Source organism: Abramis brama (assembly GCF_963993115.1).
Source record: "Abramis brama genome assembly, chromosome: 3".
NCBI classification, from domain to species: Eukaryota; Metazoa; Chordata; class Actinopteri; order Cypriniformes; family Leuciscidae; genus Abramis; species Abramis brama.
The window spans coordinates 50,193,767-50,220,338 of NC_139965.1; the positions used below are offsets into that span (position 1 = coordinate 50,193,767).

The 26,572-nt window shown below is 36.9% G+C and overlaps 2 protein-coding genes across 2 annotated transcripts; one reads left to right on the forward strand and one right to left on the reverse strand.

Annotated features, from left to right (window-relative positions):
• Positions 1-812: 812 nt before the first annotated feature.
• Positions 813-4,840, reverse strand: LOC311078852 (histone H2B). Its single transcript, XM_084107894.1, has one exon. It carries the CDS (start codon positions 4,798-4,800, stop codon positions 4,426-4,428), a length of 375 nt encoding a protein of 124 aa, XP_083964020.1. The 5' UTR covers positions 4,801-4,840; the 3' UTR covers positions 813-4,425.
• Positions 4,841-9,373: 4,533 nt separating this feature from the next.
• caap1 (caspase activity and apoptosis inhibitor 1) lies at positions 9,374-24,827 on the forward strand. Its single transcript, XM_084109814.1, has 6 exons — positions 9,374-9,544; positions 10,316-10,507; positions 11,424-11,508; positions 20,147-20,201; positions 20,287-20,351; positions 24,151-24,827. The coding sequence occupies exons 1-6, from the start codon at positions 9,386-9,388 to the stop codon at positions 24,546-24,548; spliced, it is 954 nt and encodes a 317-aa protein (XP_083965940.1). The 5' UTR covers positions 9,374-9,385; the 3' UTR covers positions 24,549-24,827.
• The last annotated feature ends 1,745 nt before the right edge of the window (positions 24,828-26,572 follow it).

A 26,572-nucleotide genomic window follows, 5' to 3' on the forward strand; every position in this document is an offset into this window, starting at 1 on the left:
TACAGAAATACTCACTTCTAGAAAATGAGGACACTGAGAGCCGAACCTGATGGCAATGCAGGGTCTCCATGCAGACCTCAGCGTTGCAGCATCAGGGCTTATCATTAACCCAGCTGCAATGGATGTGTCATGGTTCACAAATCCTTGTGTTCATTTTGTGGATCTGTTGGTGTGTGTTAGGTGTGGGGTCTATGTGTGTTGCTTGTTTGTTGCCTAGTGACCAGCTCATCACTCCAATCAGTCACTTCAGCTGCAGCTAGTTACTGCCTATATCTAGCTGGAGAGAGTAATGCTGGGTGTCGTTTCGTCACTTATGTCTTGTTCTTGTTGCCAGTTACCTCGTCTGAGCTGCCTGCTGTGTTGGTTCCCCACGTTCTCCTCTGAGTCCTATGTGGCGCTGGATTACCAGTTCGGGAATTCACATCGACCAGTCTCTAGTAGTGCACCCTGAGTATTCCTTTATGGTTTCGTCTGTCAAGTTTCATCAGTCTCCTGCATCTTGTCTGATCTGAGTATCTTCTCTGTCTAATAAACTTGAGTAACTTGCATTTGGATCTGGAACTCGTTATTGTGACAGGATGAGCGAATGAGCCCACAGCTATCACAATTACATGTACAGTATCAAATGCAGGCCCAAATGGGTGTAGTAGAGGTAAAATACTGTGATTTTGTGGTGTGGACACCCTTTTATACAGCGCATTCCGTTTGATGGTACATTTTTTTTGATGAGGCATATTTTAATGGTTAACTTCATTAGAACAGGGATACTACCAGAGCTGTTGGGTAAATGGTTTTCTGCCACGCCTCTCAACTCAACTCAAATCAAATCAACTTTATTTATAGAACACTTTCAACACCACAAGTGGAACCAAAGTGCTGTACAGAAAAAGATAAAATAAAAACTAAAACATAATGTAAACATGACATACACTGCATGCTTACAAAGCATTTTCAAATGCTAAAGCAAACAAATAAGTTTTAAGCGCATTCTGAAATACACCCAATGTAGGAGAAGATTTTACAGACAGAAGGTCATTCCAGAGCCTATAGGAGCTGCAACAGAGAATGCCCGATCACCTTTACATTTTAAACGAGATCGCGGAACCATGAGGAGCAATTTATCATTTGAGCGCAGAGATCTACTGGATTGAGAAAGACTTATTAAATCAGTAACATACTACAGCAACCTCAACCACTGCAACCTCTGAAAAGACACCTGTAGGATGTTACTGTGGTAAGCCTGTTGATAGACAACGTCCTCACATCTGAGCAATGCAAGCGAAAACACTTCCAAGTCATGTCTAAAGCTGAGCAGGGTACCAAAGACTTGGACATGTTTAGAGTGCAAAAAAAAAAAAAAGAAGAAAGAAAGAAATAAGCTCCACATGTATAATATAATTATACAAAATATGGTTTTGCTACAAATCAAAATTAAGTGAGCTACTCAAATTATCCAATTAAAGTAACAAACAAAGATTTATTTCTAAAAAATAAAGATTTTCAGCCCGTTCTCATCCCAAGGCGTCATATACTGACGCTTTTGAAATTTCTTCAATATCCGACGCACAGGGCACCCTTAGGCGTCAATATGAGACACAGATACATATGAGTCTAGGAGGCGCCTCCTAGCGGTCTAACCCTAAACCTACCCCAGACCTAAACCTACCCATAACCGGCGTCTCATATTGACGCTAAAGGGTGCCCTTTGCGTCGGATATTGAAGAAATTTCAAAAGCGTCAGTATATGACGCCCTATAGAATGCGTTGAGATTTTCTTATTGTACTTATTATATTTGTACAATGATTCATTTTTATCAGAGTACTTTGGACATTGATGTTCTTAAATGGATAGCATTTTGTTCTTGACACTGGTTGAACAATGATATTATTTTATTCATAAACTAACAGTAGGGTTTCCAACTTAGCTTTGGTTGGAGTGAGCAAAATGCAAATTACCCATGGAAGCCAAATGTTCTACTATATGAACTTTTTAGAAACTGTCCCTATTAACTGCTAATAACTCTGCCAGCCTGTCAGATTTCTTACTGACTAGTTTATTAAAAACAACAATTACATTTATTTTTTGTATGATCTGCATTGTGTGGCAAAAAGGTGCAGTAAGCCTTCATGTTATAGTTCAAGTATAGGTCATACAATATAAACTTGCTTGTCCACATATGTAAAGCACAAAGACAGATTAAAATGGCTACATTATAGATATAAGGAAAAGCAAAGGCACATGCAAACAGGTCAGAAGTAGAAAGTTCTTTATAAGAAAACAAACATGCAGCCCCTGAATAGGGTCACATATTTTGTCATTTATTGTTCTTTGAGTCCCGTTATGAAATATGAAAATGCATATTGTAATCGAAATGTTTGATTTGGCAACCTGTCCGTGTCAATAAACACAGATGGATGTGCTGCTTGGCACATTGTCTCACCCAAAGATATTTTAATAAAGAACAAGAGCAGTTAGTGTTTTGACTTCTCAACAAGTCATTCTGATCTCTTGGTTCTGTAGTCTCACACATTACTTTACTTATGTTTAAGTAGGATTAAACTCAACATTTGTGGTTGTTGTTGTTGTTGATGTTGTTGGCTGTTTGTTTTTGTGACACATATGGAACAAATAATTCCACTGAAATATTTGAGTTTGACATGGAAATATGAGGTTTGTAAACTGGTGTGTTAGTCATGTTTGTCTGCATTGAGCAGTTTAGAGCTGTGATATAGTTTACATTTGACAACGATATAAACAATCAAGCAGTTTCCATATATATATCGCTTTATGTGATTGAACTGTACATCTATACAGATAAAACTAGATACTTATAGTTGGAAGTTTGGGTTAATTTGTAATGCTGTGATATATGGAGGATTTATGAATCTGTAAGTTTTTGTAGAATTTGGTGTAGACAAGCATAATCATTAAGATGTTTCACTACCACAGTATGTGAGAGAATTAAAGATTTTGTTTATATCGTTCAGCCTCGAAGCAGACAATTAATTGAAAGTCATGCCATAGCACGCATAATTAATATGCTTTGCATGGTAAAAAATAATTTTAGAAATTAAGAGTGTGTCCGAGCCTGTATATATATAATTCAAAGAATAAGTTTGCATTTCAGATGCATCTCTTTATATTGCTTCTTTTACAGTTTTCTTTAAACGCTTCCTAAAAGTTGTACTTGAGGCCACTCAGTGAAACCATTCACTCATCTAATCTTTTGACCAAGTCGGCTAAACTGCAAAATGCTAAACACAGTTCTCTGTTAGACATCATTCAAAACTAACAGCTCTTGTTTAGTTTGGGAAAAACTGCCATTCAAATGCCACAATCATTTCCCGATAACCTACACCCAATGATCATGTGTGAAAACATTTAGATTTATTCACTTAGAAATTGAAACTCGTGTTTTCAGAAAGAAATATATTTACCCTCTTGCATTTCTGTTTATAGTTTAAATACCCAATGTGTTCACTTAGAAATCAAAACTCAATGTTTAAAAAAAAACAAAAAACAAAACATTTAAAGCTGATTGATTCACTTAGAAATTGAAACTCGTGTTTTCAGAAATATATTTCTACCCTCTTGCATTTCTGTTTTTAGTTTAAATACCCAATTTGTTCACTTAGAAATCAAAACTCAATGTTTTTTTAAAAAATAAAACATTTATAGCTGATTTATTCACTTAGAAATTGAAATGTTTTCAGAAAAAAATATTTTTACCCTCTTGCCTTTGTTTATGGTTTAAATACCTAATTTGTTCAATTAGAAATCAAAACTCAGTGTTTTCAGGAAAAAAAAATTACCCTCTTGTATATCTTTTTATAAAAACTTAATGTTTGAGAAACATGTCTTTTCTGTTTAAATGCAAAATATATACTGAATATACATGTTAAGTCACCTCTAGCACTTTATAAAATACAGATTGTTTCAAAGCAGCTTCACAATAAACAAATTAAAATTATACAGTAAAGCAGCCAAGCCAAACATATCATTATTCAATAAGTCAGTTTAGTAGATTCAGTTCAGAATTATGGCTAATCTTTGCTGGCTACATTTTTGAAGTAAGAGTAGTTTTGAATGAGGTTTGCTATTTACAACATTTTGCGTTTGATGGTTGTGTGTAGAGTTGAAAAAAAGATGAGCTTATGGTTTCAGAAATTGTTTAAGACAATACTAGCTACCATACAATACCAATACCATACTTACCAGCTTTTTTTTTACATTGATTAACTTTATATAAATAAACGCTTGATTCTTAATCTTGTTTTTATTTTTAACCACACCCTGCTGAAACAGGCCACCACTGCCACAAATAAAGCAATGAAATCATTTTACAAGCATTATAAGCTCTCCAAAAGAGAAGGTGGGTGGCTCTTAAAAGAGCCTTTGGGTAGCTAAGATTAGCAGGTGAGGCTTTATTTGGAGCTGGTGTACTTGGTGACGGCCTTCGTGCCCTCAGACACGGCGTGTTTAGCCAGCTCACCGGGCAGCAGCAGTCTCACAGCGGTCTGGATCTCTCTCGATGTGATGGTGGAGCGCTTGTTGTAGTGAGCGAGACGAGACGACTCACCGGCGATGCGCTCGAAGATGTCGTTGACGAATGAGTTCATGATGCCCATCGCCTTGGAGGAGATGCCGGTGTCAGGATGAACCTGCTTCAGAACTTTGTAAACGTAGATGGCATAGCTCTCCTTCCTGGACTTTCTGCGCTTCTTTCCTCCCTTTCCGGCGGTCTTGGTGACGGCCTTCTTGGATCCCTTCTTAGGAGCGGACTTGGCTGGTTCAGGCATGATGTTGTATTCTTAGAGCTGACGAAGCAATGTGAGCTTGAAAGACATTAGGGGCTTTTATTCACTACCATATGCTAATTTACAAAGAGAAATGGGAGCTTCTGATTGTCTGTTTTCATGGGCGAATCCCATAAAATCGTATTTCATTGGACAACACTAAGCATCACGAGCGGAAGGAGGGCCAATCACATGCGGTTAGATGACAGCCCCGCCTACCGCCCCATGTTTGAACAACATCCTCCTGACTCAGTTTCCTTTGTTTCATTTCCCGCTCTTTTTATTATTGTAGTTTGATAAAAAAAAAACTAAAAAAAAACGAGCGGCTCTAGACAAATATTGTGCACCATCGTGTAATAATTTTAAAACCCTTTATAGACCCATTGAGAGACTTTGGAAGGAAATAGGCCAATAACGGTCAGACACCTTTTAAAACAGATTTCTTCGGAACTTCATTGATTCATGAAACTGTTGAACTGTTTAAACTACATGAAATGAATGCCCATTTGAGTAAAATAACATATTTTTCGTTTTCTGTTAAACACAGTAGGCTACCACTGATCTAATAGCCTAGTATTTTTTCTCCACACAACCACATTTTAGCCACAGTAAGTGGATAAACATTTTGTTATACACGGTCTTATAATATTTAGGGTCTCTGTCGGTTAAAGAGAATGAAACGATGCTGGTATCGATGGGTGAAACGTTATCGACAAACTCTATAGTGAAATTCATTCTCGAATCTCGATCTAGAAAACAAAGCGTTTTATATGTATTGATGGCTAAAACATTGATCTTTATGTGACAGTGTGTGGCTCCTAAAAGAGCCGTTGTTGGGTTAGTGTAGTTTTTTATTTAACCTCCGAAGCCGTAAGGTGCGCCCCTTTCGTTTCAGCGCGTACACACACATGACGGTGACGGTCTTTCTCGTGGCGTGCTCGGTGTAGGTGACGGCATCGCGGATAACGTTCTCCAGAAACACCTTCAACACCAACACACCGCGGGTCTCCTTGTAGATCAGACCGGAGATGCGTTTCCCCGCGGCGAGCCAGACGACGAATAGCGGGTTTGGTGATTCCCTGGGTGTTATCGCGTAAAACCTTACGGTGACGCTTTGCGCCTCCTTTACCGCCTTTTCCTCTTCCAGACATGTTTATCTCAGTAATCAGGATACTTTAATACGGTTGTTTAAGAACAGCAACTAAAGGACGGTTAATGTTACAAGGATGCCTTTTACATTTGCTTACAGGACGCCTCTCCCCCATATATAGTAGCCTAGGCTAAGCTACGTCTGCGGATGAATCCAACATCTATACAGTGAATGTATATTTACCCATTGTTTTGGATCGACATTGACATATCTTATATTTAAACTCTCAAAATTAAAGATTTGGCTATCTGGTAAAGATATATATATTTTTTTTATAAGAGTAAGTTAGCTAAGTGTTTGGAGCAAAATCTGGTGATTATATAAATAGTTAAAATACCATAATACACAAATAAAATGGACATAATAAACCTATAACTTCGTATTATTTAACTCTGAACTTATTATATTGAGGCCTTAAAATATGCAAGAAATAGAAAAGCAAAACGGATATAAATTCTTGTAAATTATCCCCTGTATAGTTTAATATATTATATCCTCCTGAGACCCAGAATTATTATTATTATTTTTTAATTTAGTAAATTTTTTTTTACCAATGTCATTAGGCTACATTGTTTAGATGGGGAGAAAATATAAAAACATTTTTGGAAAAATATATTTTATTTATATGTTGTTGGTTATGCTGTATGTCTACTGATGTAGTGGACACCAGTAATCAGTTGTTTAAACAATAAAATTACATTAAATATATATATATATATTTTTTTTTTTTAACCCTTTCATGCATGAATTATGATATCCTCAGTCAGGATTTTTTTCCTATGTGTTTTTATTGCTCTTAGGGCATGAAAAACAAGAATTGATTTTTATTTTATTTTTTTACAAATTTTTCAAAGAGATCTTCAGATGTCCACTTGAGTGGACAGCATGCGTTTGGTTTAAACTTAAGATATACTAGATTTAATATAAGACAATAATCAAACACATAAAGTATATGAATTTAACGAACTAATCAATACAATTATATCAAATCATGTGAAAACTATAAAATATATACAAAAAATATAAATGCAAAATATTGCAAAGGCTTCATACAGCTTCATACAAGTTGCACTTCGCATATCTTTGATATCAGAACATGAGGACGTGATTCCATCAGATTTTTCTACAGTCTGTCAAGGTACAACTGTGGAAACCACTCAGATGCTCCCTCCAGTGCACCAGAGTATGGAGATTTACCCTTATTAGCTGATAATTCTGATTATGTTCAAGATGGACATGCACATTTCTATCATAGCCCTCCTCTGAGAAAACCTAGCGATACGTTTTTTCAATCTCATCTGAAATGATCAGTGTTGACGGTAACGCACTACAAGTAACATGCATAACCCATTCAGATTACTTTTTTGATGTTACAAGTAAAGTAATGTGTTACAAGTAACATGCATTACCTAATCAGATTACTTTTTGATCTAACAAGTAATTAACTACAAGTAATGTGCATTACCTAATCAGATTACTTTTTTATGTAACAAGTAAAGAAACGCATTACAAGTAACATGCATTACGTAATCAGATTACTTTGTGATGTTATGAGTGAAGAAACGCATTACAATAACGCATATTACATAATCAGATTACTTTTTGATGTTATGTGTAAGGAAACGCATTACAAGTAACATGCATTATGTAATCCGATTACTTTTTGATGTTATGAGTAAAGAAACACATTACAAGTAACATGCATTACGTAATCAGATTACTTTTTGATGTTATGAGTAAAAAAACACATTACAATAACGTGCATTATGAAATCAGATTACTTTTTGATCTAACAAATAAAGTAATGCATTACAAGTGTCATACATATGTAATCACATGACTTTTTTCAATGTCAATGAAAATTACTTTCTAATAATACAAGTACATTTATTTACAGTAAAAAAAGTCACTGCAGATTAAGTTTTTAAGTTTTAAATTTCAAAAACAATATTCACATTATAATTATGAATTGTAGCTGAAATATAGCAGTTGATGCATGACGTCCACTACAGTGGACATGTGATTAATCAGAGTTTTCTCTCAATCTAAAATCAAAACTTGGAAAATTTTACTGTGATATGACTCATTAGATATTGCTTGATGCTGCAATATTTTTTTTACCTACAAGAGTCTCCTAGATTAGAAGGAATGGGTGGATATTCCGGAGCAACTTGGCATGTCTGACTGACCCTTGGCCATCTTGGTTTGGAGGGGGAAAAAATCGAAACACAAAGGCTTGCCACTTGATTGCAATTTATAGGATGATGCACAAGGGTCCAATGAAGAGATTGATGTGCAACTTTGCCATAAAAACCTGTGCAAATTCAAGAAAATGCATTTTTAATAGCTGTCCACTGTAGTGACCACTATGCGTGAAAGGGTTAATTTACCAATTTTGGTTTCAGGATGTTTTTTTAACCAAACTTTGTAAAAAGAAGATTCTCAACTATGTTGTGAAAGATATAACAGAATGAATTGATTGTTGTAATCAAAATTATTCAACCCCGTTGCAAATCAGGTTTATTGGCAAAATTTACAGACTTTCAGCTGTTTGCAATGAACAAATCAAACAAAAGTAATTGAAATAGCTCAACACAACAAATGTTGAGAGTGGTTTTCCCCAAATTCAACTGAAAATGTCATTTTTAATGACGTCTGCATTCTCAAAATTAGTCAACCCCCTGAATAGAATCCTAGCAGCTCAGAAAGTGCATCTGTTGCTGCCTCACAAGCTAGACCCAGATCAATCTGTTGACAAATATCAACAGATAAAAAATCAAAACCTAACGGCTTCAGCTAGAAATCTTATAATGGGCTGTGGTTGGATCTTCCATCAGGACAACAAACATCAAAATCAACACAAAAATGTGTCACGGAGCACAAAATGAAGCTTCTGCTATGACCGTCCCAGTTCCCTGACCTGATGAGTGGAGTGAACTGAAGAGAAGCGCCAACATGGATCTGGGAAACTGAAGGATCTGGAGAGATTCTGTATGGAGAAATGGTCTCTGATCTCTTGTCAGTTATTCTCCAAACTCATCAGGCATTATAGGAGAAAACTCAGAGCTGTTATCTTGGCAAAAGGAGATTGCAAAAAGTATTTAATAAAAGGGTGGCAATAATTGTGGCCAACGTGTTTTGGAGAAAAACATTTATTTTACTTCAATGAAAGGTTAGATTTGTGCATATTTTTTTTTTATTGAAAGATCAAAAGGATAAACAATGCAGATTTATTTTTTTTACAGCCATCTTTGATCATATTTACCAGGGGTGCCTTTAATTCTGACCACAACTACACACATATATTATACACACACAAACATATATGTGTGTGTGTGTGTGCACGCTCGCGTCTGCGTGTAGGCTACCCTGTTGAGTAAATTTGGCTTTTATTTCTGCCAGTTGAAGCGTGCTTGTTTCGGTTTCTCTGATTGGACTATGGTTTTTGTTGACGTCATTGTTATGCGACGGCGCTCCATCAGCAATGGGAAGATGCAGGAGGGAAAGAAAAGAGAAAAAGAAAAGAAACGGGGATATTCTGATCGAGAGCACAATGAAGGCGAGCTGAAGAGGAGGAATATTGAATCCAGCATGGTGGTGAGAAAGAGAGACTGGTTACGGTTTAATAGGCTACTTGGCGTTACGGGTAAAGTTTCCTTCAGTTCATGTAGCTAACACATAGGGCCAAATTTAATAAACAGGGCAAATTAGCGTGAGAGCAATTAAAAAACAAAAAAAAGCGCCGATGGGAGTGGAAAGTTCTGTGCGTGATCTACTGACGCGCAAATTGAAGAACACAAATGCAGCCGGATCATTTCCATAATGACCAACGCAAATGCCAAAAGCAGCGCAAATTACCGCCTGGTTTAAGACCTTTTTTGGGGCGTTAAATAGTGGAGCAAATACCAGTAAATTGACTTGAGCAAACCTTAGTAAATCACCTTGCGTGATACTTTTAAATACTCTCCCATACATTTTGTGTCTGAAAGGTAAACTCCTGAGTCCTACAAATGCATAATGCATTAAGGTCAGCCGCAAAATAACCCTGTCCACGCCTTTTCACCACTGCGTGTCTTTAGTTTCACTAATGAAAGCCTGTTGTGACATGACTAGAGGTCAATTGTATGTATTTTATTTAAAACCCACGTCATCCTTAGTCTCTAAGTAAAACATCTCACGCAGATTCTTTCTTTCTTTCTTTCTTTCTTTCTTTCTTTCTTTCTTTCTTTCTTTCTTTCTTTCTTTTTTATTTAAATTCACATGACAAGAAAGTCATATTATATTAATGACCACTGTTGCTTTCTTTAATTTGTTTCTTATAAAGTATTAATTTTGTACGGTTTAATAATTTTCTGTTAAATATGAAAGGAGCCCAGAAAGGAGAAGAAGGAGCCCGAGGTTCCTCGTGAGACTAGTGATCTGGAGGAGGGTGGACTGGACCTGAATAAGGCATTCAAACCCATCAGTGCCTACATACAGGACCGCAAGGAGATGCTGGAACAGTGTTTTCATGTGCTGGGAGAAAATAAACTCAAAAAGATGCTGCCGGATGAACTTAAGGTATCTTTATTTTGCTGACATTCATAATGCATCATTACATCTCTGATCAGATGAGCCTGTATGTGTTTGTTTTGGTGGAGTTGGCAAAGAATATAGTGTCAGAACCAGGTGTGTCAGAATGTGTCGATACAAAGACCATAGACAATATTATGAGACTGATATCAGCCCAATTTGTCATAAAAAAAAATTGTAATATGTATGATACAGGTGTCGTGTCATTTAATCCATCACAATTTTATATGGCCACATTAAATGTGAATTGTTTAATGGCGTAGTTTGGAACCAGGAATTAACAAAAAGAGTGGCTAACCGCACACTGATCCACTCAAGACTGGAAAAGTCTACAAAACTTTTTTTTTATGCTGGTGTCTATTTGTTTTTAACTCACGTGCACTTTGCACTTTTTGCACAATGCAATTTATAAAATAAAAAATGTTTTTGTAGACTTTTCCAGTCTTGAGTGGGTCAGTGTACGGTTAGCCACCCTTTTTGTTCATTCTTCAATATATCATTGGCTCTACGCACCTGTAGTACAAGGACCTGCAGTACCAGGACTTTTTTCCTGTTTGGAGCGCTACATATTTTTTTCTAGTTTCGTAGTTTGGAACCAGATCATTTTTAAAAAGCAGGCCATTCACTTTACTTCGTACTATTCCTTTGACAGCTCAAATAGCTGAAATTGTTTGTCACACTGTCTGGAACAGTCAAATTTTGATTAGTTACTTAACCAAAGACAACACTAATCATGGTAACAAAACCATTGTCAGGTAGACAAAATCAGTTTTTAGAGTTATGTTTTTAAGCATTTACAATTAAACATTTAAGTTTGCTTTGGAAAATGAGTGGGTGAAAGTAAAACATAAAAATAACTAAATTGTATAGGCTGTTATAATAAACACCTTGTTGTTTCCTGCAGGACTGTTCTTTTAATGAGATTAAGAAACTGTGCTGGGATCAGCTGCAGGAACTCTCTGAGATTCATCTGCTGGAGATTTTGGAGGGTAAATATCCGATTCATCTTCACGATGTGTGAATTTTGACCTGTGTCTGAACACACAAACCAAACATTGATCATTCTCTTGTCATGTTTGTTGTGTTTTAACCGAGCGGCAGCCTCCCTGTCTCTCTCTTGAAACCAACACGGAAGTGACTGCAATTCATCGACTGGCCGCTTGAGGCTGGATGCAAAAGGGAGTCAAATCTGTATCTCCCCCATGTTAAAATGCCAAACTTTCCAGCAGAAAAAAAAATGTTTACAGCCTGGTGCAAAAAGTGGTTTTGGTCTATATAACTAATTTTGCCCTTCATGACAACTGTGAGGGGGGTTAATTGTTTTATAACTCATCCATTTAAATTATATTAAGCCTTAAAGTTCTGCATAATTAAGGGCGTGTCCTCTTGAGTGACAGGTGGATTGCCTCTGCTGTCACTACTTGAGTTTGTCTGCTGTCTGTTAGCCGTCACGTCACCTCAGCTAATTCCAGCTGCTGAACGCATTATACCTTCGCCCACGCCGTTGGATTCCATTGTTGTCGACTATTGAGGGAGCAACCAGCGCTGTTTTTCAGTTGTTTTCCTCTGTGAAAATGCACTAATGGATGTCTGACAATTTCGTTGATTTTTCAGATTTAAAAACTTCTATAGAGGCTACGCTCGTTCTGCGGTACCGTTGATCTCACGGAACAGATGTATGCTTATTTAACTTTTTAGTGTTAAATAAAGTACCGTCAGATGAAATCCCTCCAGGTGTCAGTGCTTTCTCCGTCCATGCAATAAATGCACATCCCGGCTTTTTCCCCTTTTTCTATTACCCGACGGCCGGCTCCGCCCACTTTTGGCTTCAAAAATGCTCTTTAGAAACCTACGGGTGACGTCACGAACACTACGTCCATATTGTTTTACAGTCTATGGTTTTAACACAGGTTGCCTTATTTATCATGTCATCATTTGCTTTGTGTAGCACAACTTGGAGAAAATTGGAATAGCGTAATTGAGTGTGGTCATTTGTAAATTGAAAGTGTCTGGCTTCCGGTGTCATCTCATAAATGCTTGTCATGCTGTTTGATATTGCATACTGGTATTTCTTGCCATATTATTTTAACTCTTTCCCTGCCAGCGTTTTAAAAAAAAAAGTTACCAGTCAAAGCCAGCATTTTTGATCAGTTCAACAAAACTTTCATGGCCCTCTGAATATTTAGTTGAGCATGCTTTATAAGCAGTAACGCTTTACAATAAGGTTCATTATTTAACATTAGTAAATGTATTAACTAACATGAACTAACAATGAGCAATACATTTGTAACAGTATTTATTAGTTAATATAGAAATACTGTTGTTCATTGTTTGTTCATGTTAGTTCACAGTGCATTAACTAATGTTAACAGATACAACCTTTGATTTTAATAATGTATTAGTAAATGTTGAAATTAATATTAACTAAGATTAATAAACGCTGTCTTTTTCCTGCTGATACAGTTCTTATAGTTGGGAGGCCAAAGTCTCAAAAGCTCAATAAAATGGGTTGAACCTGACGTGGTCTGCCATACTTTTTATTTGTGTTTTTTCTGTTAACTTTGACCCTAAGAACCAATAATTGGATGGTCTGCTCTGCCGGAAATATCGAAAAAAAAATTGTTGCCATTTTAGTGTATGTACCCTTTATTTTTTATCAGAAAAATGTGAAAAATTATTTTTTTCCTCAAATCCTCAGTGGGTTGGGTAGGCTGTCAATAAATGCATTCCAGATACACAGAACACATGTGCTGAAACATCCACTGAAAAACTAACTCTTAAAACACAGTTCTACATGATTTTGCATCAATTTAATGCAAAAAAAAAAATTGGCGTTTTCTCACTTTTTTCCAATATTTTCATCTTTACTTCATTGGCAATCAACTTTTCCTCCAAGTTATAACATCAGTCAATATGTCATTCTTTTCACCAAACAGTATACTCATTCCACAGAAAAAAAAAAATCCAACCAAAATCAATGGATCTGTGATGATTTCACTAGTTGATCAACAGGCTCAGAACCGTAATAGATTTTTAGGCTACTCTCAAAATTCCGAAAGACATACTGGATATTTAACATGTTTTTTTAATGTCCACATTATTAAGCATCATGGCCTAGGCATCTTTTTAATTTCAACATAACCCTGTTCTCCCAATGGAAATGTCACACAAGAAATATAATACAGCAAAATGACTTTCATTATTTTATTGCCTCAGATGACAACTATTACAACTTTAACGGAACAAAATAATTTAACATAACTTAATTAACTAGGTGCAGGTCCCTGTGAGGTGGGATAATCAGGAGGGTGGCACACTGCATTTACTGCTCTGGGGACAGACCTTCACCCTCACCACCTGAGGAGACAGCAGGGTGGGTTACATAGAAGCACGTTAAAAAATGCACCCCTCGGCGCATCTCACCGAAGGTGTAATAGGAAGGCATCTTCAGTTGGTGGAAGGCAACGCATGTCTCCTTTGAAGCTCACAAAGAGATGGGCTCGCAGTGCATCTAGAGTACCACCAAAGTCACTCCTGCCATAGAGTGACACCATGTATCGCCGTGCTGCTGTTATAACCTCTTCCTGAACATTCAGGCTTTCCTCAGGGTCACCGTACCTGCACAGTGGCAGAAGGTCTGTCAGGTGTTTAATAGCAGTTGTGTAGGCCCGCCTTTTTCCTCTTCTGTACAGATAGCTCACTGTGTCACATCCGTTAAGTATGTAGGTGCTGAGGAGAAGGGATGTAAGATCTGAAGCTGCAACATCATACTTCCCCGCCAGAGCTTCTGTGATGGCATGAACAGGTAGGAAGATATCCATCGTCTTCACCCACAGCTCCTGCAGCCCATCCATGTGTGTGATGTAGTACATGCACATCATGATCACATCTGTGTCAGTTGCAACCACTACAGCCCGTTTGTGGTGCAGAATTTGTACTGAGTATGCAATGTGAGCAAACATTCTGGTATCTGCCGCCTCATGTTTCTCACAGGAAAGTTCTGGAAGCTCAACCTGACAATCCACTGACAAGAGGACAGTGTGACCAGGATCACAAAAGATTCCACCAAGAATAAGTGTGCATCCTGCAGGAAGTGACTTGTTCTGAGCTGCCCATGCTTCCACCATGTAGTTCAACAGATTAGCTTTATTCAGTGGATTGTGAATGAAGCCTTTCCATTCAGGTATATGGAGAGTATCATGTGGCTTGTACTCCTTCATTTTGCTGAGGCAGGTCTTCATCCTCTTCTCTCGTTCCTCACCTTTCAGACTTTCAGCAGGGGAGACATCATATCACCAACAAAATGGATGCAGTCACACTTGTCTGGGAGGATTCCAAGGAGCTGCCTCAGGTACTTTCCTTGCAATTCATGGAAGGTGCTGCTCCCAAGATGTTGGTAACGTTGAATGAACGCCATGGCATCTACTACCATTACAACAGGCTTGTCAGATGGCGGTAGTTTGTCCACTTCCCCCCATGAGCTGCCAAGGGCTGTCTTGATTGCAGCCAGGTAGTCTGCCTTGTTTTCTTTACGCATTGCGTGACTTTGGTCAAGGGACGGATCTGGCTCAAACAGGGAGGCTGGGCAACTTGTCCATTCATGGCCAAACACTTCCACCTTTCTGTCTTCCTCTAAGTCCTGAACAAAGTACAGGTTCCGGACAACTGCACTCTCCTCCTCATAGACCTTTTTGGCTTTGAATTCCATGGACATTGACTTCTTTGGCTTTGCTGCGAAGTTTGAAAGTTTAATTTGGGCTACTTTCTAACTGTCTGTTCTTCTTTCTGCAGCCAGTGCCTCCAGTCCTTTTTCACGAGCGCAGATCAAGTCAGCAGATGTGGCTTTGTGGCCTGTTGAAATGTTGATCAGCTCCTGTTCTTCATATGTGAAAGGATTGATCATCTGATTGTTGATGACATCTGTTATTTTCCTTACACCTCATTCCTTCTTTGCACCTTGGCTGTCCTTGTCCTCGTGGTGTTTAGTGTCATCCGCATCCAGGTGTGCCATAGCCTTTGTCTGCTCTGACACAGCTGTCAGAACTGGAAGAGCTTTCAAATATTTCTCCATGGCCGCTGGCTGCTGACTGATGCCAGTGAAGAGTTTTGTCTTGGCATCACGGTTGTAGGTTTTTTCAAGTGCCATGTCTGTCCAGACACCATTGAACCGTCCTTCTGTTTGACGTACAGTGAACTTCCCATCCTTGAATTCCCTATAGATGTTTGGAGTCAGTGTAGACAAGCTTCTCATAGCTTCTAGGTAGTGGGGCAGGCAGGATACGTACTTGTAGTGGCCAGCAGCTACAAGGTATGGTAACATCTTTTCCACTTCAGCCAGGTGTTCCTCCCACAGACCTGCACGCTCAGCATGGATGAACCGTCTACCACATCACCATATCCATGTACATTAGCCATAGCTTTGTGGTAGGTGAGGTATGTGCTTCATCAAACTCAGCCATCAAACATGTCTGCTTTTTCAGTTGGTCAGTTGCATCAGCACACGCAGAAATTGCCTTCTCTACATCCTCTTCTGACAGGGCATCTAGGAGTAGCTGGACATTGTTGCTAAGCACACACGTACTCCAGGTCTGGCAAATGCTTCCCAGTGTAGGGCAAACATGGCTGCATACACCATAGTGTGGGCATGCAGCATTGCATAGTAGTCTTTCCCACTGATGATTTTGTTTGCTGTTCCACGGAGACAGACATCAGCTTCGACCATGATGTCTTCGATTCCAGTGGACTGCATTAAATGCCCAATGACTCCAAGGAAATTCTGAGCAATATGGAAGCCACCCATGCGCAAGATAAGTTTGGCATACTTCTCTTTGTTCTTCTTTTGCAGACTCAGAACCACCTCATAGATTGCTTGGTCACATGTGATGATGGCATCCTCTTGACTATGTTTTCTCGACACATCCATGCAGTACTGAACAGACTGTTCAACCACATCTGGGTTTGTTGGTGACTTTGGGAAGAAGGGACCATAGCTGATCACAGTTGCAGGGATGGTATATGGGATGAGAAATGCTTGGAATGAACTCGTGTTGGAGCAGCGCAACTTGGTTTCAGGTCCTCCAATAGTACAGTAGGGCAGCTATGCACTAAATGCCAGAGGATGCTCAGGTGGTCAAGAGGTTCTGCTAGACACACAGGAAGCTTAGGCTCTGTTTCAACTCCAGCCAGGGAGCAACTCTTTTGACAATCTTTTAGACTGAGGTGGCTTTCCTTGGTTTGAAAAGGCTGAGAAGATTCCAGGGCTGTTTGGCGAGTTTTCAGTAGAGGTAAGCTAACCGTTGATGTGGGGTCATCCTAGGCAAGGTTGAGAACTTGTTCTTGCTGCTTAGGACTGACTTTCACCCAGCCGTCCTCACCTAACTCTGGAGATGCATCTGTTATCATCCATGCCAGGTGGTTATACAGGTTAGAGCTCACTCTTCGGGATGCCTCCATGTATGATACCTCTAGCTGCAGTGATGGGTCTTCAGTCATACTTCCAGGCATCTGGTGACTTCCACTGGCTTGAGCTGTTCTGGCTTCTCTTGCTTCCTTCAGGGCCTGCTTACGTTGGTCCTGGAGCTCCTTCTGTATTCTCTTTGCAGTGTTGTAGGAAGAGACTATGGTGTCATCTGGTGTCAACTCATCATCACTTTCTTCTTCATACTCTGCCTCTTCAGTTTTCTCCTTAAGTTCCTTCAACTTTGAGAGCATGCAGCCAACATTCATTTCTGCTGAGTAAATCAGGCTAGAACATCCTTTCTGTGGCACAACCATTATTTTACTATTGCCACCTACTTCATAGTGCCTTCTAAGGCGGGCAATCAAGGACTAACATCTATATGAGGTAACATTGTGAACTCCATGGCTTTCCAAGTATTTACGGAATTCATCCCTCAAAGCTGTAACAAAGAATATGGCATTCTCTTTGAAAAGGGGCTCATCTATCCGAGATATGAGTTGGTTCAGTGCAGCATCATATGGAGTGGTGGCAGTACTAGTCTTTTCCTGTAAACAAAGACACTTTGTCAGGTAGTTGGTCATGCATTCCTTGTGGTATCAGAGGTCCTCAACAATCATATCAGTACACCTGTTTCCATCAGGACCACAAATCTTGTGTAGTATCTCTTCATCTTCAAGTTTGTTTGCTTTTTCAAGTTTTGTTTGCTTAAATGGCGATCAAAATGAGGGATCTATTCCCCCTGGTCGTGCGTGCTCTTCCACAAATGAAGCACTCCTTGTGTTTTGATGGGCTGTGGCATTGACATCCGTGTTTTTTTAGTAGGCCTGCTGCTGTCTGGCTCAGGATTAAATTCTGCTTCAAATGAAGTGCCTTCTGGCTTTTCAACTTTTTTCCTATTCTGGTCAACAGTTTTACGATTTGTGTACTTTGCACAACATTGTGTGTGCCACAAAGGATTCCTCCCCAACAGTCATATTTTAGTCATCTGAATTGTTTTAGTTTTAGTCTAGTTTTAGTCGACGAAATACAATAAGATTTTAGTCGACTAAATCTAAAATCGAATGGGTTTAGTTAAATTGTAATGCATTAATTTAGAATTTCTCTAAAATTTCCAAACCCATTATATAATCCCGGAAAAAAACATCTATTAATTAACCTGTTAATATGAACAATTTTTAAAGTTTGAACATACAATACAGACACAGATTTAACTGCAGTGACATAAAAACAATTCACAGATGAAAATGAGACGATAACTAAATAAAAACCAGCTTTAAATGACAACTATGAGGGAAATTTATTGACACTTTAATTGTTCATTGACAATCACGTCAATGTGAATGACAAAAAAATGTCATTGACAAATAATGTCGAACATTAGTGTCAACAAAATTAACACTGTTCTGGGCATTTAAAAAAAAAAAAGTCTACCCCATTCCTGTGAGGAGTTATGGCCGTTTAAAGATGCCACAGAAATTAGCTAAAATGGCTAAAGCTAGCTAAGTAAACTAGTAGAGAATGAATGCTGCTGCTACAGGGATACGTTTGGGATGAGGAATCATCAGAAATAAACTTGTTTGAAAACTGGCGTGGTCCTTTCAGTTAATTACCATTACAATATCCATATTACCATTCTTTTCCCAAAACGCTGGGGCAGACCTACCGGTATTCACTAAAGTCACTGTCACTTACCACAGACAATGATGAGCAGCTTCGAAGTCCGGTTGGTTGTTCCAAACAAAATCATTCAAATTACTAAGATCATGTGTGTGTGCGTAAGTGTGCCATGATGTTAAATATCCAGCATGTTTTTCAGAATTTTGAGAGTAGCCTAAAATTCTATTGAGGTTCTGAGCCTGTTGATCAACTAGTAGTGAAATCATCACAGATCCATTGATTTTGGTTGGATTTTTATGATTTTTTTTCTGTGGAGTGAGTATACTGTTTGGTGAAAAGAATGGCATATTGACTGATGTCATAACTTCGGGGAATAGTTGATTGCCAATGAAGTAAAGATGGAAATATTGGAAAAAAGTGAGAAAATGCCATATTTTTTTTCCTTATATTTTTTAATTATAAATTAATGCAAAATCATGTAGAAATGTGTTTTAAGAGTTATTTTTTTCAGTGGACGTTTCAGCACATGTTTTCTGTGTATCTGGGATGCATTTGACAGCCTACCCAACCCACTGAGGATTTGAGGATAAAAAATAAAGGGTGCATACACTAAAATGGGCACAATTTTTTTTCGCGATATTTCCGGCAGAGCAGACCATCCAATTATTGGTTCTTGGGGTCAAAGTTAACAGAAAAAAACACAAATAAAAAGTATGGCAGACCATGTCAGGTTCAACCCATTTTTGAGACTTTGGCTCCCCGACTATTAAGATCTTTAGTTGTATATGACTTATTGTTCGGATATATGATAACATTATTTTTGGTGAGTACATTATCCACACAGAAATGTAGGCTATATAACCCGTTATTTTCTCTGCAGTCAGATCAATGTCCATATTATTCAAAATATGCTTTTTTGTTTATTTTTTAAAACTCCAGGTTTGCTTTGCTTGTTTATCAGGCTGCACAATTTGGCCAAAATGTTTGTGATTTTATATATCACAAAAGTTTATATAAGTCTAGGCAATGTCCTCACTAATATAGTGAAACAAACGTGTGTGTTTGTAGGACATATTTTAAAACCATTTAGACAGGAACGAAGACCCTTAAGTTCTGTATGTATTTGCTTGAAGGTTTAATCAAAACGGCTTTCAATGTTGCATTTAAGTTGCGGAATTCAAATAAAAACATGTTTCCAAAACAAATATTTAATGGCAAACATGCTGAAGATTAATGGACAGACTGTCACTTTTCTCCATGGACTCACTTAAGTATTGAAAATGTTATAATCGAGTTGGTCCCACTAAACTTATTATATATTTGTTCATATATGTTTTTAATAGTTTTGAAAACATTATTTGTATGCATATAACTAGTGAATGTACATCAGTATTTTTATGTTGTAGCGTACCATCACTTTTGATTCGATTGTCATTCTCAATGCTGCTTGTAATTTCTGTCTGAGACAGTGATTACTGATATTTATGCACCATAAGTCTGATATTTTTTTCTTGTGATGAAGGCTTTATTATTATTTTTTGTTTGTAAAGGTAAAGAGTTATCAGTCACTGCAGCACCTGAAGGGAATAACTTAACAGACAGTCAGTAAGTCAGAACTCTTAGAATTATTTAGAACTCTTAAAAGTTCTTGTTATTGAACTTTTGATCATGTGTTCATTAATATTTACAGGCAGGACAGTAATGTGGACTCCACTTCCTCTCTGAGAGAAAATCCTGAAACGGAAGAAAAACAAGGTAAATAATTTATTATAGATTAGGGGTGCACTTTGTATTATTTTAACATTGATATCGCAATGTGTGCATCTGCAATGGCAGTGCTGGGTAGTAACTGATTACATGTAATTTGCATTACGTGGTCAGATTCAAAAAATTACGGTAAGTAGTTGTAATTAGATTATATTACGTTTTTAAGATAATCGTATAATCAGACCCAGATATGTTTTTATTGATTACGTGTTATTCTCACAATGGCAGTAAATTATTAATAATTCATTGATTCTACCTACTACTTTTTTATATTTTACATTTTCCTTTTTAAGATAGCCTACTACATATAAATGTTCACTTATATATGTTCAGGTTTCCAGCTTTGTTTAATTGCACACACAGACCAGCCACTAGTCATGTGCCTATCACTGAAAACTGAGACAAATACAGCATGATCACTGGATTTACAGAATCATTTCACTTTTAAGAAATGTTTTCTAAACATTGCATATCTAATTAATTCCTGATGAACATATTAACTATTATTTTAAATATGACTCATTTTGAATATATTATCAGTCATTTAACCATGTATTACTATTGTTGGAAGGCTTTTGTCTTTCAAACTTATTTTCATATTTCATATTTAATTTCATATTTACATGTAGTGCAGGGATTCCCCAACTTTTTTTGTCAGCTGTACCTCTTTGACCTGAGATATTTACTTGAAGTACCCTTTGAGGTTTTTTGTTAAAGTTAGGTCAATAATAAAATGAAGTCAATAATAATACATAATAAAATTAAGTTCACGGTTCTCTAATGTTGGTAAATGGTCACATGACATGCAGGTAAAAAAAAAAAAAAAATCTTTTTAGTAAGTTTTATTTTTGATTTGTTTTATTTTAAAATTATTATTATTATTATCATTGTTAAAGTTTTTATGATTTATTTAATAGCTTTTCATTAAACTCACAAACCCCCACAGTTCCTTCACAAACCCCAGTCTGGGAACTCCTGTCGTAAAGTAATATTTATATGCACTTTATGTTGTTGATAACAAAGAATGGATTTAGGGGCGTCCCGATATACCGGTATTGGTGATAACCATGATATTCAAAGCATGAAATATCGATATCATGTTAATTAAGGGTGTGACAATATACTGGTATTGGCAATAACCATATCATGTAATATTTGAAATGAGTAGTACACATATGATAATAGGACACGTAAATAATCTAGCGCCAGTACCTGGTTGACATATTTTTTTCAATTAATTGACAATATGTACAAATATATACAATAGGTGGCGGTAAAGCATAAGACGCAGCACGTGCAGCTACTACTAGCATGCACAATCATGTCTTCCAATAAGACAGAGGAGAGTCTCTACCCATACTCCAAAAAAGTAAGCTTGCCAGTATGGGAGTTTTTTAGATTTAGAGAAAATGACTCGTCAGACCCCAGCCAGCAAGACATATGTAATTATAAGTACTTTTTAAAATAATTACACATTAAAAATGTAATTAAAACAATTGCATGATAAGAATTTTAAATAAACAAATATAGCTTCAAAACATTAAAGCTAGTAAATAATAAAGAGTAAAAGTATATTTATGATGCAATGCTAATCGACATAGCCTTTATCACTGTATAGAATACTATAAAATATGATAAATTATTCCTCATTCTGTGATGAGAAGCCACACCAGTTTACAGAAGGAAGTTATTTTAATCATTTGACTGACACTATAACGCTATTTTGGAGTACAATATGGGAAAGTTATTCCCGTAAATTGTATTTTGACACTGCTAAGCAAAAAAAAAAAAAACCTGTTAGCATTTTTTGTCTCTAAATGAATTCACATAGCATGGTCTTAAAGTGTTTCATAAATGTCAGAATTTTATCATTGATTTAATTAATTCTGAGGATATGACAAAAATAGTTTTTTTTTTTTTTAAAGAGTCTACAATGTTTGAAGTCCAAAAGCTTCATGAACTATGCATTTTAATTTGGTAATGCCATTTCTTGTATTTGTGTTCCAAATGGGGGACGCAAGTTAACAGGTTAAGCCTTAAGGTATTAGTTTTGTTTTGTTGTGTTTTTTTTTTTTTTTTTTTTTATTTATATTTATTTTTATTCTCTTGAACTTGACAGTATTTTCTATAGATATTGTGATGTATCTTTACCGTGAATTATTTTGTCTGTGGTGTGAAAAACCTGATATCGTGACAGCCCTAAATGGAATATATTTTATATCTCTTTCCATTTTTATATCAATATGGTATAACATTATCCTCTTCATATTAATGTGATAACCGAGTTAGGTCAAAAGTAGTCCGATTATATTAAATGTTTAATGTAATTGATCATGTTACTAATTACAATTTTTGTCATGTAATTTGGAATCAGTAATTGACTGTTGCTGGGTAGATTACTTACAAATTGTAGTCAGTTACTGATTTCAAATTACATGACAAAAATTGTAGTTGGTAATGTAATCTAGATTACTCATTTTAGGTAATATATTCTGACTACGTTTTGATTACATTTTAGATTACGTTTGACCTAATTTGTTAATCACATTCATTTGAATAGGATCATCTTGTACCATATTGATATAAAAATACAAAGAGAAAGACAATATATTCAATTCTTTATCAACAAATGAAGTGTGTTAAATATTACATTACATCAGGGTCTCCCAGACTGAAGTTCATGATGGAACTGTGGGGGTTCGTGAGTTTAATGAAAAGTTAATGAATTAAATCTCTTTTTTTTTTTTTTTTTTTAAAATAAAAAAATAAAAATAAAACACTTACTAAAAAAATATCTGCAAATGCAGTGATCAAATGCTGTGTGGATCTCAGCTTTCAGTGATAGGCACATGACTAGTGACTGGTCTGTGTTTGCAATTCCACAAACCTGGAAGACCTGAATGTATATAAGCAGTAGAGTTTAATTGAAAGGAAAAATTAAAATATAACAAAGTAGAATCAATGAATTATGAATAATTTACTGCCATTGTGAGAACAACGTAATCATGTAATCAATAGAAAAGTAACTGTAGTCTGATTTTGAGTATTTTAAAATGTAATATAATCTAATTACAAGTACTTAATTTTTGAAATGTGATTATGCAATCCAGATTACTTGTAATCAGTGACTACCCAGCACTGTCTACCCAACAGTGCATAATGGTCCCATCACAGCATGTGCAATGTCCAGTATAGGGGTCGTAGTTGATACGTGATCCGTACGGACCAGACAGCATGATTCGAAACGCATGTGATTCTCGGATTAATTGCAAAGTTTAACCATCATAGTGAAAGTTTATCATTAGCATGTGTTTTAGGGCCTGTCAGTTTAAACATTCAAGCGATTTTAAACTGTTTGAGCGCACAAAGACGCGAAAGAGAACTGTTTTCTGTGCACACACAGCACCGCAAACACAGAATTCCGTTCTCTTTATCGTCTATTCGTCCTTGAACGGACAAATGCATGCAAAATTAAATCAAGTATCCTCATAGACTCAGTTGCTTATGGCTTACATAAGCAATTGAGAAAGAAAACAGATGTGTATAATTATATTGGATCAGTGCATTAGCTCTTAAAGTGACAACAGTGACAGCATATATATATATATATATATATATATATATATATATATATATATATATATATATAGCAGAAAAACAAACTATGGCAATGCCAGTTTTTTCCAATATCGTGCAGCCCTATTATAGATTTTAGACTATTATTTCTGAACGTTTTAATGAGTGAAAATCAGGCTTTAATGAAAGTGTGCATTTGTGTGTATCTCAGGTGCGGGTTCTGGAGAAGACAGTGATGTTCTCAGCATCAATGCAGAAATTGACGACAGTGACATTGAGGGTCATAAAGTCATCAAAGCTGAAGAATCAGTGCTCAGAGATGAACCTCTGCCTCCCACCCCATTCATGCAGTCAGCTGAGCCGAAAGTGGAGCTTCAGCAGGACATTGATAGAAGCGTCAGTGAAATTCTGGCTCTGACGTCCTCTGAACCCAGCAAAGATTTGAGGACAGAATCACTGGATAAATCAGCCACGATAGAAAATGCTCCGGCAGCTCCAACAGAGCAGCCGTCTGCTCAACAGCTGGAATTACTGGAGCTGGAAATGAGGGCAAGAGCCATTAAAGCGCTCATGAAAGCCAGTGAGATCAAGAAGCACAATAACTGCTAATTTGTAGAAAGCCATAGACTTTTATGGACATTTATGGACTTCAGAATTGCTTTAAAATTATTCTGTTTTTGTCCCTAAACACTTTTAGTCCCTAAAATTTCAGCACATGATGGCTTTAGACCCAGATATGCTTGAGAAAATGTTGATTTTGATATAATAAACTATTGTTTTGTTCTTTGAAGTGAAGAAAAACTACAAATGTTCCAAAATAAGTATGACATTGAAGTACTGTAACGCATACCTAGCATATTTGTTTTATAATAAATGTTTATAATGCTGCATTTGTTCATATAACAACTTACAAACGAGCAATGCTACAAACAGTTCAACATAAAGAATAAGTAACATTTGAAATTCCAAAATTAAGAGTATGTGCTCGTTTTATATTCTTTTCACAGAAAATATATATATTTTTTATAGTTGATAAACTATACAGTGGTGCTTGAAAGGTTGTTAACCCTTTAAATTTTCTATATTTCTGCATAAATATGACCCAAAACATCAGATTTCCAGTCCTAAAGTAAACAAAAAAAAAGTTTTTATTGCTTGTGCAGCAATAACTGCAACTAATCATTTCTGGTTACTACTGATCAGTCCTGCCTGCAGAATGACTTGGAGGAACTTTATCCCATTCCTCAGTACAAAATAGCTTTAACTCTGGGATGCTGGTGGGTTTCCTCACATGAACCACTTGCTTCAGGTCCTTCCACTACATTTCAATTGGATTAAGGTCAAGACTTTGGCAAAACCAGCAATGCAAGTTTGAGAGGTGGCGCCCCGACAAATCTTGCGAGAATCATGACTTGCTTTACAGCACGACGTCACATACATCAACAACATATGAAGAAGCCTCTATGGAAGACATTAGCATGCATTTCAGACGTAAATCATGGCAGAGTCGACGAAGAAAACGAAGAAAGCGTGGTCGGAAGAGTGCAGAGACTGCTCTGCGTGAGTGGTATCTACAACAGTAACGTTAAATACAAGTACTCCACAGCGACTCTAGGGGTCGCTGTTTGAGAAAAACAAAAATGCATAGTGTGCCTTTAAAAGAGATCCCCAAAAATCCCATATTAGGGACACTTTGGGACAAGTTCACAAAAATCACCAAGTCAAAAAAAAAAAAAAAAGAACTTGCACAAACATAGACCCAGTTTTGGACATTGCACGGTCGGCTATTAACGCTTTTACAGCTGAAGATCAAACAGCTGAAGTCAGAAGACGACACTAATTTCAATAATGGGCTATTTTGGTTCTCTCCAGATTTGCAAGGGCATTTATGATTTGGCATCCTTAATAAGTCAAAAAACAAATCTCAAACAAAATGTCCCCATCACAGTGTCCCAATCACTATACTGGGGCATTAGGACCCACACAGACCTCAGGGTGAACACCCCCTGCTGGCCTGATTAACACCTCTTCCAGCAGCAACCTAGTTCTCCAAGGAGGTCTCCCATCCAGGTACTGACCAGGCTCAACCCTACTTAGCTTCAGTGGGCAACCAGTCTTGGGCTACTAGGTGTGGGATACAAAGATATTGTCTTTCTTTGAATGTTACCTGGTATTCTCAAGACCAAGGATCAATAAAAATGAACCTTTATAATGATGTTGTAGAGTGCTACAAGTTAAAGTTTATACAGGGAATGCAGGCTGGGAAAGGCATTCTGAATGAGAGAGGGGGAAAAAATAAGTATTTTGGGGGTCAACTTGATTTCCAAAAATCTGACATCAGTATACATGAACAAAATTGAAGTGCAATTTAAAAAAACAACAACCTGATAATGAACAAAAATAAAAAAATAAAAAAAATAGAAGAGTGAAGAACAAAGTAGAAGCCCAGAGTTTTACCTCTTGATCATTTTGCTCTTTTGGCCTGATGAAGTGCTGCCAGGAATCGCAAACCCTCCAAACCTTGAAAACTGTGTCCATACTAGAGGAAGTATCTAAAATACCTTTGCAAACGCTACCTCTGTTCTTCTTTGGGAAAAGAAAAGGTTTGCAGAGACTGGTTCACTCAAAACTAC